Source organism: Lathamus discolor, chromosome 9, assembly GCF_037157495.1.
Source record: "Lathamus discolor isolate bLatDis1 chromosome 9, bLatDis1.hap1, whole genome shotgun sequence".
In the NCBI taxonomy this organism is placed as follows: Eukaryota; Metazoa; Chordata; class Aves; order Psittaciformes; family Psittacidae; genus Lathamus; species Lathamus discolor.
In genome coordinates this window covers 19504259-19522211 of record NC_088892.1, presented here as the reverse complement: position 1 = coordinate 19522211, position 17953 = coordinate 19504259, and the positions used below count along the sequence as shown (strand labels likewise).

At 36.8% G+C, this 17953-nt stretch overlaps 1 protein-coding gene across 7 annotated transcripts in view; it reads right to left on the bottom strand.

Annotated features, from left to right (window-relative positions):
- Positions 1-17953, bottom strand: part of DIAPH2 (diaphanous related formin 2) — a 234385-nt gene that overhangs the window by 24964 nt on the left and 191468 nt on the right. For 2 of the 7 annotated variants that reach the window (XM_065690008.1, XM_065690010.1), the window contains one exon: positions 10703-10735. The exons of 1 other annotated variant lie outside the window; for it this stretch is intronic. In XM_065690008.1, coding sequence (XP_065546080.1) covers positions 10703-10735 — 33 coding nt within the window. Of the gene's footprint in view, positions 1-8811; positions 9115-10702; positions 10736-17953 lie in introns of those variants that run through there. 4 more of the 7 variants (XM_065690004.1, XM_065690006.1, XM_065690007.1 and 1 more) reach the window with 4 other exon arrangements.

Sequence of the window (17953 nt, the reverse complement as noted above, 5' to 3'; positions counted from 1 at the left end):
AGACTGCAGTCAGCACTGTGATGGGGTCAACAGCCTCCCTGGATTATGGAGAAGTAAATAAATCATAAGATCTCAAGGTTATCTCCCATCACTTTCAGGTGAAAGCCCAGAGAGGAGCTGAGCAAGGATAATGGAGTGGGGCAGAGGAGAAGCGGAAGATTGAGAACACTTAGTTATCTTGCCTTAACTTGATTATGCCTAAATTTCTGATGTGATTTCACCAAAGAAACACAATACTGACAGAAGCTGCTCTATAACAGTGAAGAATAAGAATACACCAAGAAGAAAAGCAAGCTTTGACAAATTCTTGGGATGTCACTGAGATTTCAGAATGTTGTGTACCACAGGAAAAATGACAGGCAACTGACAAGACAGTCAGCATGGAAAACAGAAGGAAATTCAGAAATTAAAAGAAACTAAAGGAAAAATAAAAATACAGCACTGAGGGCTCTGTGAAACATAAAGAGAAAATAGATTTCTGCTATCTCTGTGGGGTGTGGTGGAGGTTTTTGTTTCTTTGTTTTGTTACTTTTTGTGGCCTTATTAAAGCAAAGACTATCTGTAAGGACAGGAGTGATTGACAGATGTCTTTCCAGTGTTCATGGTGTGAAAATATGAAGCACAAGCAACTTCAGCTTTGCTTTATTCTAAATATATGACATGTGCTAAACCATTTTTTATTATTTTTTTTTTTAATCACAGGGCAACTTGGAGGAAATAGCAAATTATATGATCTTAACCTGTTTCTGCTTTGAGCTGTGGGATAACGTTCAGTCACCACCAAAAACCGCCCTTGGTCAGGTAGAATTATGGTCTGAACAGGACTAAAGAGAGGAGTTATCAAAAGGTGCAAAAAAGTAATATTCTGTCATGTTACATGCCCCCAAGATGGATTATACAGGGGTGCTGAAGTCAAAACCCTCATGAGTCCTGTCTGGAATGGAAACAAACCCACTCCATGTGAAAGTGCATCAAATCCTCCTACTCCTGCAGAAACAATATCTGTCTGATGAGATTTTGTGATCTTTGTTTGGAAGACATAATGGGAAAAAAGTCTCCAAACTAGTAAATCATAGCTAAAGAAACTATCTAGATTATTTTATATAGAAAGACCATGCATTATCAACAGGAAAGCAAAATCAGCTACCTAAACTTCTATGATGGTAAACCATAGTGGTTTCAACTTTCTAAATATTTTCCTGTAACTTCTAGTAAACCTGCTTGCCATCCCCAAAAGGATTTATGTCCACTGGCATTAGATCTAGAATTTAAAATACTTATCCAGATTCAATTGCAAATATGCATTTGCTTGTAGCTCATGGCTTTTTGAAGCTGAGCTTTAGAAACAATGATTCAGATTTCCAAAACCTGGGATCACTGAAAACTGAATATTGTATCCTCAAGCTCACCCTAAATACAGAATGAAGAACAAAATACAGGCAAGTAATTTTATTTACTTCAAAAAGACAGATGGGATGACATATGGGTTTAAAATACTGCAAAGACTCCAAGCCTAAAGCTATAAACCCATACATAAGATGTAATATACATGTACATTTACAATGTATGCACTGTATATGTATACAAATATATACATATATATGGGATAAATACATGGGATGTGGGAAAACTGATCAGAAATCCGTCACACTAAGAAAAACAAGTAGAGGAAGTTGATTCGTGGGAAGTAACATAACTCAGGAAAACACTTTCATATGGCTTCCGATAAGACATTAAATGATGTGCAGCAGCACACACAAGTTAAGTAACGAAAAAGAATAGAGAATAAAACTACCTCTCATATCTTGTAAATACAAAGCCATGCTACATGGTGGAGGAATATACATCTGACATGTCATTACACAAGAATATAAGGTGTGGGGACAATACAGCTCTACATTCACTGATTCCTCAGACACACATATGTAAAACATGACCCAGGCTACACAAATCTCTCGAATGTTTGCAGCTCAATTGATTTTTCTTTCAGACACCCCTGTGACAGCAGCTGAGGAGTGAAAATATAACTAACATTGCCATTGAAAGTAAATTCAATCATAGGGAATAACCAGAAACACAGGCTCTAAAGTGAAGCAGCAGTTTCTTGCAATATAGTATTAGAATATGAAAGTCTGTCGTTTAGCTTTCTTTTAAAATACAGTTGACTAGCTTACCCAGAAACCAGTTCTTATTTTATTCCACCTAACTTATTCTTAACTTTTAAGATAGTAGTACTATGTGATCTATAGATACGGCTACATAAGTCCTTTACTAGAACTTGTGTAAGACAAGCCGCAACCCCCACCTGCAACCACGTGCATTTATAACCCAGCTGAGGGGAAAAAGAAACCTTAAGAAATTAAAATGCAAAGAAGGATTTATGAATTGAATTTATTTTTTTCTCCACCAGTCAGCCTAAGTTGAAACATGAATAACTGATTTAACACTGAAATGGTATTCAAATATTTGACTCCAATCCCCTATTGCTTCTAAATTCACTCAGAAGTCAAGATTATTAATTCTTCCTGACAGAAAATCAAGATTTAATGATCATCTGATAACCCTTAGGAATTACAAAGTAAACTTAGATGATAAGTCAGACAAAATAAAATGATTTTACATATATAAGGAAAGCATCATGCAGAATGCCTTGTTTGAGGCATTTCCTTTGGGTCAGCAACTAATTTTTAAGAAAACATAGAGCAAAAAAGCATGTTTCAGAATGTCCAGTAACAGGGTTACAAGCAAAAAAGGGATCTTTATTAACATACATGGACCTTTTACAGTGCTATGCTCTAATTACATAAAATAGACAAAAACCCTCAAGCTTCACCTTAAAAACCTTCAAAAAGGTTCAGCTTCAAACACCTTCAAAAAAGTCTAAAATAGGAAAATGTAAGGAAGAATTTTAACCCGGTGACCTGGTAGCAATAAGAATGCTTACTTAAAGACAACACTTTCAAGATGCAGCTGCCTGTTCACCAAGGCACATCAGGCCAAAGTTGTTGCAATAATGTGCTTTGTACAGTTTCCTAGAGAAACTGATTTCAGAAATGATATGCTGTAAATGATTTTTAGGTACATTTCTTGCTTTCAGGTCATGTCTGCAGGGAAGGAACATGAGATCTGACAGTAGTGTAAAAAATGGAGAGACACAAACTGCACAGCATGTGCACTGAGTTTTTCATTTATTCCTCCCCCCCATGCCAAAGCTCTCTGTGCCAGCAGAAATGCCCTTAAAACCAAGTACAAGCCGGTGACAATCTATTTATATGTAAAATCGTAGACTCTCTCAAGTTGGAAGAGACCGATAAGGATCATCAAGTCCAGCTCTCTGCTCCCGCAGGACTACCTAAAACTAACCCATATGACCAGGAGCATTAACCAGATGCTCCTTGAACTGTGAGCAGCTTGATGCTATGACAACTACCTTAGGGAGCCCATTCCAGTGACTAACGCTCTCAATGAAGAGCCTATCTGACCGTGTTCAACTTATATTTTGTAGATTAGTGATATTTATACTTCAAAGCAATTAAGACTGTATCTGTCCAGTGCACATACATGGTCTTCCCTTAACACAAAGTTATTATTACACACAAAGAATTCAGCCAGGGGAGCATTCTGTCTAGCACCAAGTAAAAGATTACAGCAGAATATTTAAGAGCCAAAGTAAGCTCCAAAGGCAGTTCCAGTGGTGTAATAAAGAAATCCTGACAGGTGTTTCTCTGAAATCCTTTAGTTGTATAAACCTGAAACAGGATTTAGAGGTTCCCACTACCATGACCTTGCCGAACCTGTTTGTTTTACCCTGAGCATTTCAGCAGCACACATCACATGGAACAGAGATGCATGCCCTGCTCTGTGCCATGTTTCAGGGAGAGAGATCAAAACAGCTGAGAAACCTTCCCTGCTTGCAGGTACTAGTATGTAAGTGGTTAAGAAATGTTAATTGCTTGACCAAAAGCCACAGCAAAATCTCCAACTGATCAATGCAAAACACAAACTTCTATAAAGCACAGTTTGATTTATGTTCTGTCATTTAACATTTCTGTACAGCAGTTGACAATAGATTTTGCAGATCTTCTTTACAATCATAGAAAAGCTGAGTGAAAATGAAAGTTCGTTTTTCTTTATTGCAATTCTAACTCCCTCAGCATTTTTGCCCCATCAGCATGTATTTCACTCAAATGTAGTTTTATTTTTAACAGCATGCTTCTGACGCTGGCAAAGGGCTTCATTGATTTCTATGACAATCTCCACACATTTGAATTGTGCATTTAATCCATTTAATTTGTTGATCTGTATATAGTTCTTGATTTGTACACATCACTAGTATTAAGTGAATTGCAGAATACAGACCCATTTAAAGGTGAAAGCTTCTTTGTGTTGTCCTTCATTCTAACTTTAGATGACTTCTGGGTTCTGTAATGATGCCATTCTTATCTGTGAAATCTATTTCTTTGCTATTTTTAACATAAAACTTTAAAAGCACACTGAAAAGTGCTGAATGTCTTAAGTGGTACACGAGGAACTTGGGACTTGAAGGAAGTAATTAATTCTCTTTTGCCTTTAGACCCCTCCCTGCTCTATCTTCCCATTCTGCTTTGTCAAACTGAAGAAGTATTTTGAGATACCATCTGGCTATTAAAGAAAGTGGAAGAAGGAAGCTTTAAAAGCAGCCATAGTAATGATAAAAAACCCACCAGTACATGCACCAAAAAAGAATAGCCAAAATAATTTATTTCACAATGTGTCAATGCCTTTCTTCTTCACTTAGGGCTTACAATAAAAGCAGGAAAAGCAACATGAAAGCTAGTTTAGAAAATCCATTGGTTTGGGTTTTTTTAGGTAGGTTTTTTGACTTAAATGCATTTGACCTAATCCCAAGAGTTTCCCTTAAAACTTCCTCCTCCTGCTCGCAAACATTCTGAACTGGATTATGTCATTTCAGTGACGCATTGAGCCCTGAATTGAAACACAAAAAGAATCTGGGGAAGAAATTCTTATGAAAGCTCGTATAACGAAACGCCAATCAACAAACTCCCAACAGAAAATGTTGGGAGGCTGGTAATCTGAATATATTTGCATACTAATCAAGTATTCCTTTAAGAATCACTACAAAAAGCATATATATATTATAAAGATCGGTGTTAGTGTATCCTCTATGGTAGTTATGATTAAGGAGACAAACCCCATTATACATGTTTTAGAGAGGAGAGGCTGATGGAGGTGAGCTTTTGAAAAGAACACAGTTTCACTCCCAAAGAATACAGAAGTAAATTTCAATGCCTTTGTCATGACAGATCTCAGAAGAAAAACAACACTTGCTATATATGTATTTAGCCATGAATTTTGTGGTCATTTTGGCAGTGAAGTTCCTGTTACTTTTCTCTTTGACTTCTTCAGTCTCCAAAGCATTTTATTTGTTCATGAATCTACAAAATGCAAGATAATTACTGCACCTGAAAAGCTTTCCTCTAGGACACCTGCATGAGTTGCATTCATATTTATTAACAGCTGCCTAGTACAGATGGGTTTGATATAAAGTGTTGATATAATGGGTGTACACCTCTATCAAGCTGCTATACAGCATTATATATAGAAGCTGGTCTGAGTTAATTTTTCCTCTTCAAAGTATACATAGAAGCAATGGGGCTCTGTGTGTGTATTTGTGTTAGAGGCATTAAAAATGACACAAGGACACAACTGGGATGTAGGTTGCACTGAATATGTGAAATAGAACTAACAACGAACTACTTGGGAAGTTCAGTGAGGAATACAAAAACATATGGAAACTCAAACACACAGTGAACTTGGCCTGTAAGAGCAACAAAATTTGAGGATTTCTACAGTCACAGACCCTGATTTTAGTAATGCTGAAATCCTAGGAACTTGGATGGTAACCCAAGTTCCTAGGAAAACAACATCAGTTGTTAAGAGTTACAATCATTAGAATCATAGAATCAACTGAGTTGGAAAAGACCTTTAAGATCATCAAGCCCAACTATTACCCAGCACTGCCAAGGACACCACTAACCCATGTCACTGAGGGCCTCATCTATACAGTGTGTGAGCTCTTCCAGGGACAGTGACTCCACCACTGCCCTGGGCAGCCTGTTGCAATGCCTAACTGTACTTTGCAGGAAGAAATAGTTTCTAATATCCAATCTAAAGCTCCCCTGACACAGCCTGGGGCCCTTTCCTCTTGTGCTATCACTTGTTACTTTGGAGAAGAGACCAGCCCCCTCCTGCCTCCATCTTCCTTTCAGGTAGTTGTAGAGAGCGATAAGGTCCCCCCTGAGCCTTCTCTTCTCCAAACTAAACAATTTCTAATATGTTTTAAATACAGCTTCTTACACCATCAGCGTATTTATGGAAAACCAGTAAAATATAAAGATGGGAAGTGGCAATGCATGCCAAAGGGATAAAAAAGGGGAAAATACATAGGTCTGAGTGAACAGATAAAAAAAAAAAAACCAAAGTATTTTAAGAGAATGCAGTAATCTTTGCTACCTAATAACAATACACAGGCATAATTCTGTCATCAAGAAGTAACTTGCTCAAAATAACTTGCTTGGCTAGTATTTCCCCTTTGTAAAGAGTAAATATTAAACATTCAACTTATAGAAGGACTGGATAAAAGCTAATATAGGAGCTTTAATACAACTTCATATTTACTGAAAAATACACTATTTTACCTCTAAACTCTCTTCCTACACAGATATTAATCTATATTAATCACAAAAAAAATTTTGGTTTGCAGCATATTTCCATCTTCTCTACCTTGAATTTGTGCTTTGATTACGGTTGAAGTTTATGTCAACCTTAAGAGTTGGATGATGTTTCACCTCCAAGCTCCTTTCAAGTACACACTGTTACAGATGGTTTTTAAACGTAAAAATACAGAGTTCATATGTTAATAACTTCATGCAGGAAATCCAAGCTTTCCTGCAGAAGGTGTTCTGCACAGATTCATGAAACCTCTTAAGAGTATGGACAAGCAACGTCATAAGAAAGATGCTTTAAAACTCTTTGATAAGACCTTTTCTGTTTCCACCAATAAATCTTTATATGCTTTAGCTTAAAATTGCTCATAGTTCATGGCAAGACTATTAGAAACTCAGCAGGAAATAAGTTGTGGTATGTTTTGTACATTTTTGCAGCTGCTCAGGAGAGCAATGCTTAATCCACCCTGTTCATCTCACAGGGATACAGACCAGGGACAGAGCATTGAGAGGCTAGGTACTGCCATTTTGGTTGGGAAAGGACTCGCCTTACAGCTCTTGAACCCTGAGAACCATAAGCCTGGCCCTGAAGAGCTTCAAACTTTGCACTTATCCCACTCACACGTTCCCTCCCGTCCCCTGAAAGAGTTGCTTTCTGTGATTTTAAATGCCAAAGTTGTAACAAAACATTACAGATGGTGGCATTTGTGGAACTGATGTAATTGCTGTCTTCCATGCAGCAAATAGAAGTGATAATGATAAATGATGCTAAAAAATATGCTGTTATGGTTTTAAATTAACTACACAGACAAAATTTCCCTTTAGATTAACATTCCATAGAACCTTTTCATTAGACTGGTCCAAAAATTTTAATTTAATTGTGTACCTTGTAGCACTTTCCTATTTTAACTTCCTAGGAAAAACCCTACTTTAAAGGTGAAAGGCTAAGATCCATTATTTCTGTACACGATGAGTGGAAAAAAAAACACCTGAGTTCCTTTTTCACTAGAAGCTTCATTTCAAACTCAATCTAGAGGATAAAATTCTTCATTTTGAAGACTGTCAATGAAACTTTGAATAACTGCAGCTTATACTAAATACTACCTACAATGTAGTCCCTGGACACATTCTCTGCAATTTCTTCATTATATTTCAATTCCCATCCACACTTGCTCCTCTTTTGATTCTGACCACCCCCCTCAGTTGTGCTAAGGTTGCTGTTCTGTATGGTCACAGTTTATTCAGAACCACACATGCTGTTTACAAACCACAGCCACTCACACATCTCCTATCAGCCTGAGATGTCAACAACCAACAGAACAGCAACGTCGCATTTCAAAAGCCATTAACAGTTTAATTCCATATTAAACTATGGAATCTATTTTTTTCCAGACAATCTGTGACCAAACTGCAGTTTTCTATATATACAGCACTGTATGTATATGAATGTGGATACATACATAACTCAAGTAAGGTTGTGTGTACATATATATACCCCCCCAACACATGCACACCCACTTCTGTTCTGCCAGACATTATTTAATTGGTAGAAAGCTGATTTTAAATACATATCACTATTAGATGATGCTGAAGAGGCTTTTTTCTCCTTCAGACTACAGGCATACACTTTACATTTCTAATAGCAAATTACATTTGACATCTAATTTAAAATGCCAGTTACCCTAATCTAAAGCTCTGCTACAACACACTGATAAAGCAAGGAAACTTTCCACAGGACAAAGCCATTTTTTTTATTTCAAGATAATTTTAGTCATAAGTAATTGAAAATGTAATTTAGAACTCATTCCTTTACGTGGTTAATTACAGCAGAAAGATGATAATCCCATAAAGTAATAATTTTCTCTCTGAATCACAGTATCAGAGTAAATAAAATAATAAAATTCAAATCAATATAAGTATTTGAATCATACTGAAAATGTTAAAACTCATATCACTGTGTAATCCAGTCCTGATGCTCAGGCACTACGTCACAAGTATGTCCTAGCAGGTGATAAACTGACCAATCTAGAGCATTCTACAAAACTTGTAACAGACAGTTCTTATCTCATTATTTCATCACAAGAACAAAATGGTTTTACTCAATCATGACCATGCAATTAGTCCACAACTCTTCTTAAAATGAGAAGAATCTATTTCCTAATGTCACCAGCCAAATAACACAACAAAGCCAAGGCTTTATCTCCATTCTATGTGAATTGTGCACCTCTTTCTTCAAAAGGAAAATAAAGGGCATGTGTTTAACCTAAATATCTGATTTAGAAAGAGAATGAAAATTCTTTTGCAGCAATTGTATCCAAACCACCTGCAGCAGAATCCATGACTATTCCTCTTTTGTAATGGGAACTGAATGAACTCCTTGCCCTTGTTCCTGAAAAACAAAAGTCTCATTTGACCTAAAAATCTTTGCATCAGTCCCCAAAGTCCATAGCTTTTCTCTGTCTCGATTCAGCAGATCAGAAGGGTATCGGCAGGTATGCAGTTGATGCAATTAAAGCCTTCTGAACATTTTTGTCTGAAGATCTTTAGAATAATTAAAGTGGGTTTACTATAGCTGAATAGAAAATACCTGTCATGCATGAATCACATCAGAGATTCACTGTGCTGAGCTACATGGCTAATTTTAAATCGCTAGCATTGCACCTGCAGTTAAATTTTCTAATTTGGTAACACAAGATGTCTTACTCTGGTCTAAAATATAGGTTTTCCTAATAAATTCAATTCTCTAGGCACGGATAATTTTAAGCTCTGAATATCATCTTCCCAAGGATGCGTGTCCCTGCAGAAAGGCTTTAGTCTCTCCCCGAGTATACTGTAAAGAATCGTTTCATGATAGATTATACCTGACAGTCCTTAGCAAGAATGTCAAGTATCAGAAATATTGGCCAATAAATAGCACACACTGCAAAGGCTGCAAATGTCAGTATCCCAACACCAAACCTCAGTATCAGAAACATTTGCAGAGACAGTGTCATGATACCATGACTAGTGCACAGCAGTGCTTTCAACATAAGTTTATTAGAATCATAGAATGGTTTGGGTTGGAAAGGACCATAAGATCATTTAGTCCTAACTCCCTGCCATGGGCAGGGACACCTCACTCTAGACCATGTCACCCTAAGGCTCTGTCCAACCCGGCCTTGAATGTTGCCAGGGATGTCTTTAACTACTTAGTTCTATAAAACATAAATACCACATTGATGTCTATTTTCATTTGTATGTAATGCAGTGAGGGGATGTGAAAGTTAAGCTGTCTGTGGTAAGTCACCTTGACTATACCACCACATTCCTGCTGAAAGCAAGAAGCAGGCACTGTCCAATGGAACAGCAAAATTACCATGGTGCTCTCTCATCACATTTTTATTGCTCTTTTTCACTTCTCTCCCAAAAGCCTGAAATACTTACTTTATTTCAGGACTGTAATGTGCATTTCATTATCAGCACACTCATACTTTACTTTAAAGTAATTATTTAAAGACTCGGACTATATTTGAAGCTGCATGAAAAAATTCCAACTAATGTGTTTTCATTTACTAACCCGGAGGTTGTACTTCAAAAAGCAACACTGTCTTAAAGGCAACTTGTTGCCCTTTGTGTAACATGAATTCTGTTAGAGTAAAATGACACATCACAAATCTGCCAGAGCTTTATCTATATGGAAATCACTTCCAAACTCAACAGCCTCAAAGACTGCCTAAAACCTACTGTAATTTGGATTATGAATTTATTTGTATAATGCATTTTTACAACCAGAAACGAAAATGGTCACCATCTTATCAACATACTCTGCAGCCCCCCCAATATGCTAGTTTGAGATACTTTTCATTGAAAAGAACAGATACACACCTGCTCTGACATCCTTCCAAATAAGTAAAAACTTATTCGAGAAAGGTCACTAATTAAATGACAGCTGTGTGAAATAGAACAAAATGATTTTAATGATAAAAGGATTTTCTTACTTTAAAAGAGTGTGTTCTTCTGCCTGTTTCCTGCTGGAAAAGATAAATACCTCATTACTTTTATACCCACTTTCTGAGGGGCTCAGTTATATGATAGTGATGATTCTTACTGATTTTAAAGGCAGTAAAAGGTGAAGAAAAGCAACTTGTATTAAGTCTAAATAAAACGCTGTTTCCCCGGTAGCACTCCTCTCAGCACAATCTCACCTGTTTTAAAGCAACTGCGTGATCCTCACCTGGAAGCCCATAGTAGGGGAAAAAAAAAAAAATAAAAAAATCAACCTAATCAATGAAAGGGTCACTATCATCTGCCAAAACCCTGTCTTTTAAAACTGTCTTTAGGGGTTGGCACAGGGGGTTTGATTCAGTACACCTGAATGGTTACTTAGACCAAATCCATTTGGAAATTAAATATAATTTAAAGATCAAGAAATGAAAAGCACATGTTTAAAATTAGTACTAATTCACAACTATTAGACCAAGCAAGGATCTCTCCATTGCTGACAAATATTACCTCTATTTAAGAGTGACATGTCTGCCAGATGATGATTGCCAGCTTTGCGCTGTAAGACTTGCAAGCTCAGCACACATTTAATACACCTAACAGTACTTTGTATTTGTCCGAGGATATAAAAGTCTGTTTTCATAAAACAAATAAAACCAAAGTTAGAATAAATCCTACAACTAGAAGATACTGCTACAACTATCTTGCCCACCTAGTAGCCAAATAAAAATGAACTCAACAAAATAAAGAAGTTTGCAAAGATATTTTCTTGGGATTTGTTTTTGGTTTGTGGAAAACGTCAGTGGATCATTTGGTCCTTCGTTAGTAGCTGGCAGAATGCCTAGGTAAGAAAATCTAAAATCAGCAATACAGCAACATGAAGTTGAACTGCCTACTGCTTGGTGGCAGAGCACAGAGGACTGATTACAGAAATCTGCTGTAACTTGAATACTATTTTCTCGGCCAGTAACCTGAAGTATTGCCAATACCTTTATGCGTGCCTAAGTGAACAAACTTGTGGAATATGGAGAACTCCCCTTTTCTCTTCCAGGTCTTATTCCAAAGACAAAGTTCAACATACCTAATCAGGTATAATGATGAAGTCACTGTCACTTCAGTCTTAAAGCACTTATGACTACTTATATCCACTGCTGTGTAAACTAATACACGTACTTTTAGCCACAGTATCCACACTTGTGTCTCCTACCCTCAGCTGAAATGATTTGATCTAAGTAATGTAACTACTTGAAAAAAACCCTAAAACAAAACAAGATCTGGAAGGTGAAGTGGCTAAACTGGTCACCTTATGCTTAAAAACTCCATCAATACATACATAGTGTCTTAGTGCAGTGTGAGAAGACAGCTTGCTGGTAATCCCAGGCTGCTCTAGCAACAGGTTCTATGGATTATACAGAAATAAATTGCATTTTTACTTCAGCATAATGCTACTGCTACTACATTAATATCATAAGGAATGAAAATGGTACAGTTAATGTTTAGAAAAAGTATACATACTGAACATTCCTGCTCAATAAATTTAACAGCAAAAAAGAGCAGTAGCAGCAAGACCTCTTTTTTAATACAAAATGAGGAATAAAGACAAATGAAAGCAATATTTAAAGAAATAACTACAATTATTTTCTAAGTTGAACATTTTCTTCAAAGCATGACAATCAGATAAATGACACTACAACGAACAGGCACCATGGATTATCATAGCAGGAAAATTTACACTACAACTAGCAGGCACCATGGATTATCCTAACAGGAAAATTTACATGGCAGATAAGCTGAAAGTGTATAAACAAACTGAAATTACGTATCAGCTCTCTCTCACGAAGTATTTGACATTTTGATTTGTTTCTGCATGCAGAGTCACTTCTGAGCTAATGTCTGCTTAGAGGCAATAGAAATTTTACAGGTTCATGAAATGCTTGTGCCAGCACAGAATTTTTTTACATGAATGTGTGTGTCTTTATAGATACAAACATACCTGTACGTATAGAGGCACATTTTTCAGTCTCCTTTTCTGCACAGCAAATATTAGTTTTAAGCCCTGCATGTTCCCATTCTAGAGCACCAAGATGAAGTGAATGATAAAAAGACATGCTATTTTTTGAATGATAGAATGTTTTGACATTTACTTTAAAAGTGTTTTACCTCTCACATCTGTAATTTGCACCACAGACAGGTTGTCTAAAGTATGTTCTTAAATATATCAGTCTTGCTCATGGAACATTTTACTCAGATTTGTCTGCTACATTCAAATATTGTCTGAGGTACTCCTATGTATAACATGACATGAAAGATTTCTTCATAATTCCTTTGGAAAACTGCTAGAATCAGGGCAAGTGCACACTGACAAACATGACAAGGATCACTGTCACCCTCTATGATTCAGAGGTACAGGTAACAAAAGAAAAAGCATTCAAAAATCCTAAATAACGGAACTAAACTACACCAGAAAAGACTTGACGTGCTCCATTACTAGGCTTTTTGTCTTTTGGGTTACCACAAAATTCACAACCATCTGAACGAACAAATATAATGTTGGCTACTATTTCCTTAGATATTTCTGTCCTCTACCTAGGAACCCCAAGCTCCTGGTCTTAGAAGCAGAGCATTTTACTTCTGGACTGTCCTGTTTATACATTTCTAGAGTTTCTGGAACAATGTCTTTTTAAAGACAACAAGTACTGAGTATGAGGGAATCAGTGCTATACTTCTAAATAATTCACCAATGATCAGAGATAAAATTTGACATACCAACTTACACCTTCATCCTCCTTTGAAGCACTGCCACTTTCTGACTCTTCAGCAAAAGGTTTAGAAGCATGTTAACTTTTTCTAAACTTGAAGTTTGGGAAGCTGCATGAAGAATGGCCAAATTTACTTAAATAATGACTGGTGATGAATGCCTTGTGAATATCTGAATCCTACAGAAATGGTACGGCATTTAAGTATCTTCAATACATATAAACAGAGTGAAATCTTCAGGATTTGTTTGTCACATTTGGGCAATATATAAATCTGCATGAAACAACCACTGCCCAGCTGAACCCAGAAAACTTGGGAATTCCTAATCACTGAGTTTGTATAAAAATAAACAGTCCATATTATTTTAGATGCAGCATACACAGCTATATATACACACACAATTACATGTATAGTTCACTACTTGGAAAACACTTCCGCTACTACTTAACACTTCCACTTTGATATCTCTAATACTAATTGTAGAAGACATCTGTAGAAAGACTGAATTATACACTCATACTTCTTTAACACAATGCTGAAGTATACAAAACTCTATTCTTTAAACAGAATGTCTAGAGATCCCACAAGAACTTCATTACCATTCAAAGTCTTACTATATCTTGCTCCATAATAGTTATTGTTGATAGATAATCACAAGGTTGTTTTGCTTTCCAAATTCACAGGTAATCTATTATATGAATAATGAATTTATTTAGTTTTACAGCATGATGCACTCTGCTGTTAAAACAGCTGTTTAAAACAGCTCACAAGTGAGAAATTCTAAGTGATAAGTACACATCAAAACTAATAAAAAATGAGCAAAAGTAATGTATATCCTCCAAATTCTGCCCATATAAGGAAGTACACCACCACAGCCCTCTTATTGCTGTGAAAGTGAGAGCAAAACAAAGTTCACAAAACAAAGCAAAAAAGCACCTAAAATATGGCAAGGACAAGCAGATACTCTACATGTTTTAAGAGATATGGCTCAATTTTCAGTGTGGTTAAGTCTTATTTCTTGGTAAATGCTTACACACTGTTTTATAATTTCTTACAAGTGGCTACCTTCTGCCTTGAAATATGCAGGTTACAGTTTTCAGGAGTGGTAATATATTACAGTATCCAGCCTGCAAAGAAACTCAGTGTCTAACTAAAGAGCGACTGACTTTCATATTTGCAATTGAGAATGTGTAAAAAACGCCTGCAAAATATTGTTTCCAGTTCAATTACCACTGTACTGCTCATAAGTTAATAAATCCTTATGAAGACCAGACACTGAGGAGGACGTATGATTATACATCTGATGGAGAGAAATGGCATGGTTAAGGAGGATGATTCTGTCTGCATCTTGAGGATGTGTAAAAAGAAAGTTTCTGCCTTAATATATGCTGTTTGAAAGCCCTGAACTAGTTTTCAAAACTTCATTCTTCAAAGGCATTCTTAATATTCAAAAAGACCTCGCTAATTAACTCCTAAAACTACCACAAGTCCAGCCTGCTTCTTCTGCTCCTTAGAAAAGTTTTAATTACACAGATTAAGCACTGGAATTCCAGCTGTCACCTTCCAATCGCTTTCTTCCTTTTTAAATAAGGTGCTTTTGTGCTGATCTCTCCCTTTGCTTTGAGAAGAGCTTTGGACGGGTTGTTTTTATGATTTAGCAATTCCAAATGATGTGGCAGTATGGAAATCACATTTAACCACTTACAGAACACATAACTCTTGCTGAAACTTTATGACATCAGGTAATTAGATCAAGTTTTACCTCAGAGATAATTATCTGAACACTCAAATGGTAGTTACAGAGAAGGTCATGGCACTTTGATAAGAAAGGTGCATGGTTACAACACGGGGGGCCTAAGGCAAGAGTTCTTTCAGGGTAAATTCCTTCTTTAGTTAAAGGAAAGCCAATCCAACTCCATCATGACAACAACTGATTATAGCAAGGCTCCCAGAAAAGTGCTGGAACCTTTTTTGCTAGAAATACTCCAGACAGCTTCTCAGGGAAGCAGACCCTATTCTAAGTCTCTTCTCTCAGCAAAAGGTTAGAGGAGATGACTTCAGAGGTCCCTTCCAGACTAGTTTTCTATAAGTCTGTGAATGCATAAGGCTACATAAACTACCACCGCTGCAGTTCCCTCCTCTTTCTGCATTCCCATTTAGAGGAACGTGGCCAGAATATTTCAGGGTATTTTATCTATGTGATTGCAGCTACCCTTACTGTATGAATCAAGTAGCTAATACAGTGGGAGCAGCTCAATGGAAGTGTACTTAGTTGTAAAAAGGTCACTTGATTACTTTTGCCAGCATGCAGGGCTCCTCCTGCCAGGATCATGGCCGGGCTTCTTAAGCATGTACGTGCAGACAGTGCTCTCCAGCTAGGATGCCAAGCATGAGCCATTCCCTGGCCATTCTCTGGCCTTAAGCCTTGTGAGGGTCATGGGCTCTCTATTTATGCCTTTTAGGTAAGCATGTGCAGTAAGTGGGACGGTGATGCTGATCAATTTGAAAATAGAATAAGAAGGATCAGAAATGCCTAAATCCCCTAGCCCAGAAATCATTATGAATAGCTCACACAGAATTTATGGCAAAAATCTAAATTACTCAAATTATATTTTAATCAAGGTCTGCTAATATTACTCAGTGTGCTCAGCAGGAAGCACTTTCCTGGAGTTCCAGCACCGATAAACTGGCCAAGTTCTGTATGCTTATATATACAGTAAGTTGTCACAAGCGTCTCCAAATCCATTCAAAGTACATGGGCAGTTTCCCACGAATATGAAGGGGAATTCTCACATTTTGGAGTAACATAAAATTTATCTGGGGTCAGATCCAGACTAACTCAGCACACACTTACAAAGGATCTAGAGTTAGGTTAATACAGGCAACTCTCCTCGCCAGCTCAACATTTCCCCGGCCACCACTTTCTAGATGTCTGCATGAATTGCTCATCACTAAACCAGAACTCTCCAGCTCCCCCTAGTCCCATCTTCCCTGCTACATCATTTCTAGCTCACTGTGAACACAGCCTCCCAACTGCCGCTGAGCTTCAGCATTATCAAACTAAGACTTCTTACAGAAGTTCTCTTCTGAGAAGACACACAAACAGCATTTCCTTCAAACTTCAGTATGCAGATATGTTACAATTCCCAGTTACTGTCTATGCTGATATTTATCTAAATAGCGTATTTACCTTCATGAGAAAACCACAGAAATTAGAAGTAGTTCTATGCTACAGCTATCTACTGGATGAGTGGAACTGAATATGGTAAAAAAAATCACTATATACAGCATTTGTTCTGTATAGGATGTTCTTCTTTTGCTTACTGTTAACAGAAAATACAAGAAATACTAAAATAGCTTCACCTAATGAAGATACATTTTTCTTCTTAGACAGCTTGAAAACAGGGGGTAACTCGTGGCATTAAAATTGCTTAAATTATCAAATCCACTGAAATGCAACAACACGCATAAGCACAGTTTCATAAAGCCTTTTGAAGGCATGGAAACAATATTTTCAGTATACAGTAACAGACTCAAATTTTAAGAAAGAAATGGTCTAGAAGTGGTAAACACACTGCAAAGAGTATCATGGACATGTAATGACAAAATAAATTTTATACCCAGGTAATCAAGAGTTAGGGATGCAGCAGCTAGTAATCTCTAAACAAATAACTTCAAAACTAAGACTCAAATCAATGTTTAACACCTGCCAGCAACTAGACCTCCTGTGTAAAATACCTTCGTCCCTTCCCAAAAGGAAAGAATATTCGCTACAAATATCCTTCGCATGAATGCCAAAAAGGGAGATTTGGACAAATACAACACTTATATTTTGCAAGTCTTCAGAAGGACAGTTTTCTCTCTTGTGAGAAAACACTACAGCATTCTAGTCACTACCTAGCTGACAGTACATCCTGCTTCCCTAGAGTTCTGGGAATTGCAGATCACAAGGGGTTTATTGTTGAAATGCAAGTATACTTCAGGCCAATAATTTCTGTCTAGACTATCTGTGGAGAACGGGATCACCTTCAAACCATGGTAACAACTCTCTGTTCTACAACATATTGCAGAAATTGGGTGCTTATAGAGCTAGAAATACATTTTTACAAAAGCACTTCAATACACATTTACACATTGTAACAAGTGTTTCTGCTAATTATTTGTCAAAAGGTAAAGTTCTAGGATGTATATTCCACTACTAGCAGATCATACTTAAGAATGACCATATGAATTCTAAAATGTAATATAAATGATAATGCTATATGCTTATCATAAAAGTCAAGCATATATATTATTACTTCTTGTAACCTAAATCAACTCCAGAGAAATCAGTGTAGTAATTGAGTTCAGTGCCAGCAGTCAGACACTGAGACTGCTTCAATACAACAATACCAGTGGAGTCCTTCCGTCATCTGGTTTTGAAAGTTTCTGAAAATTCTTAAACAAACCAGGTATCATGCTTGAAATCCTACAGCTTTCTATAGAGCACT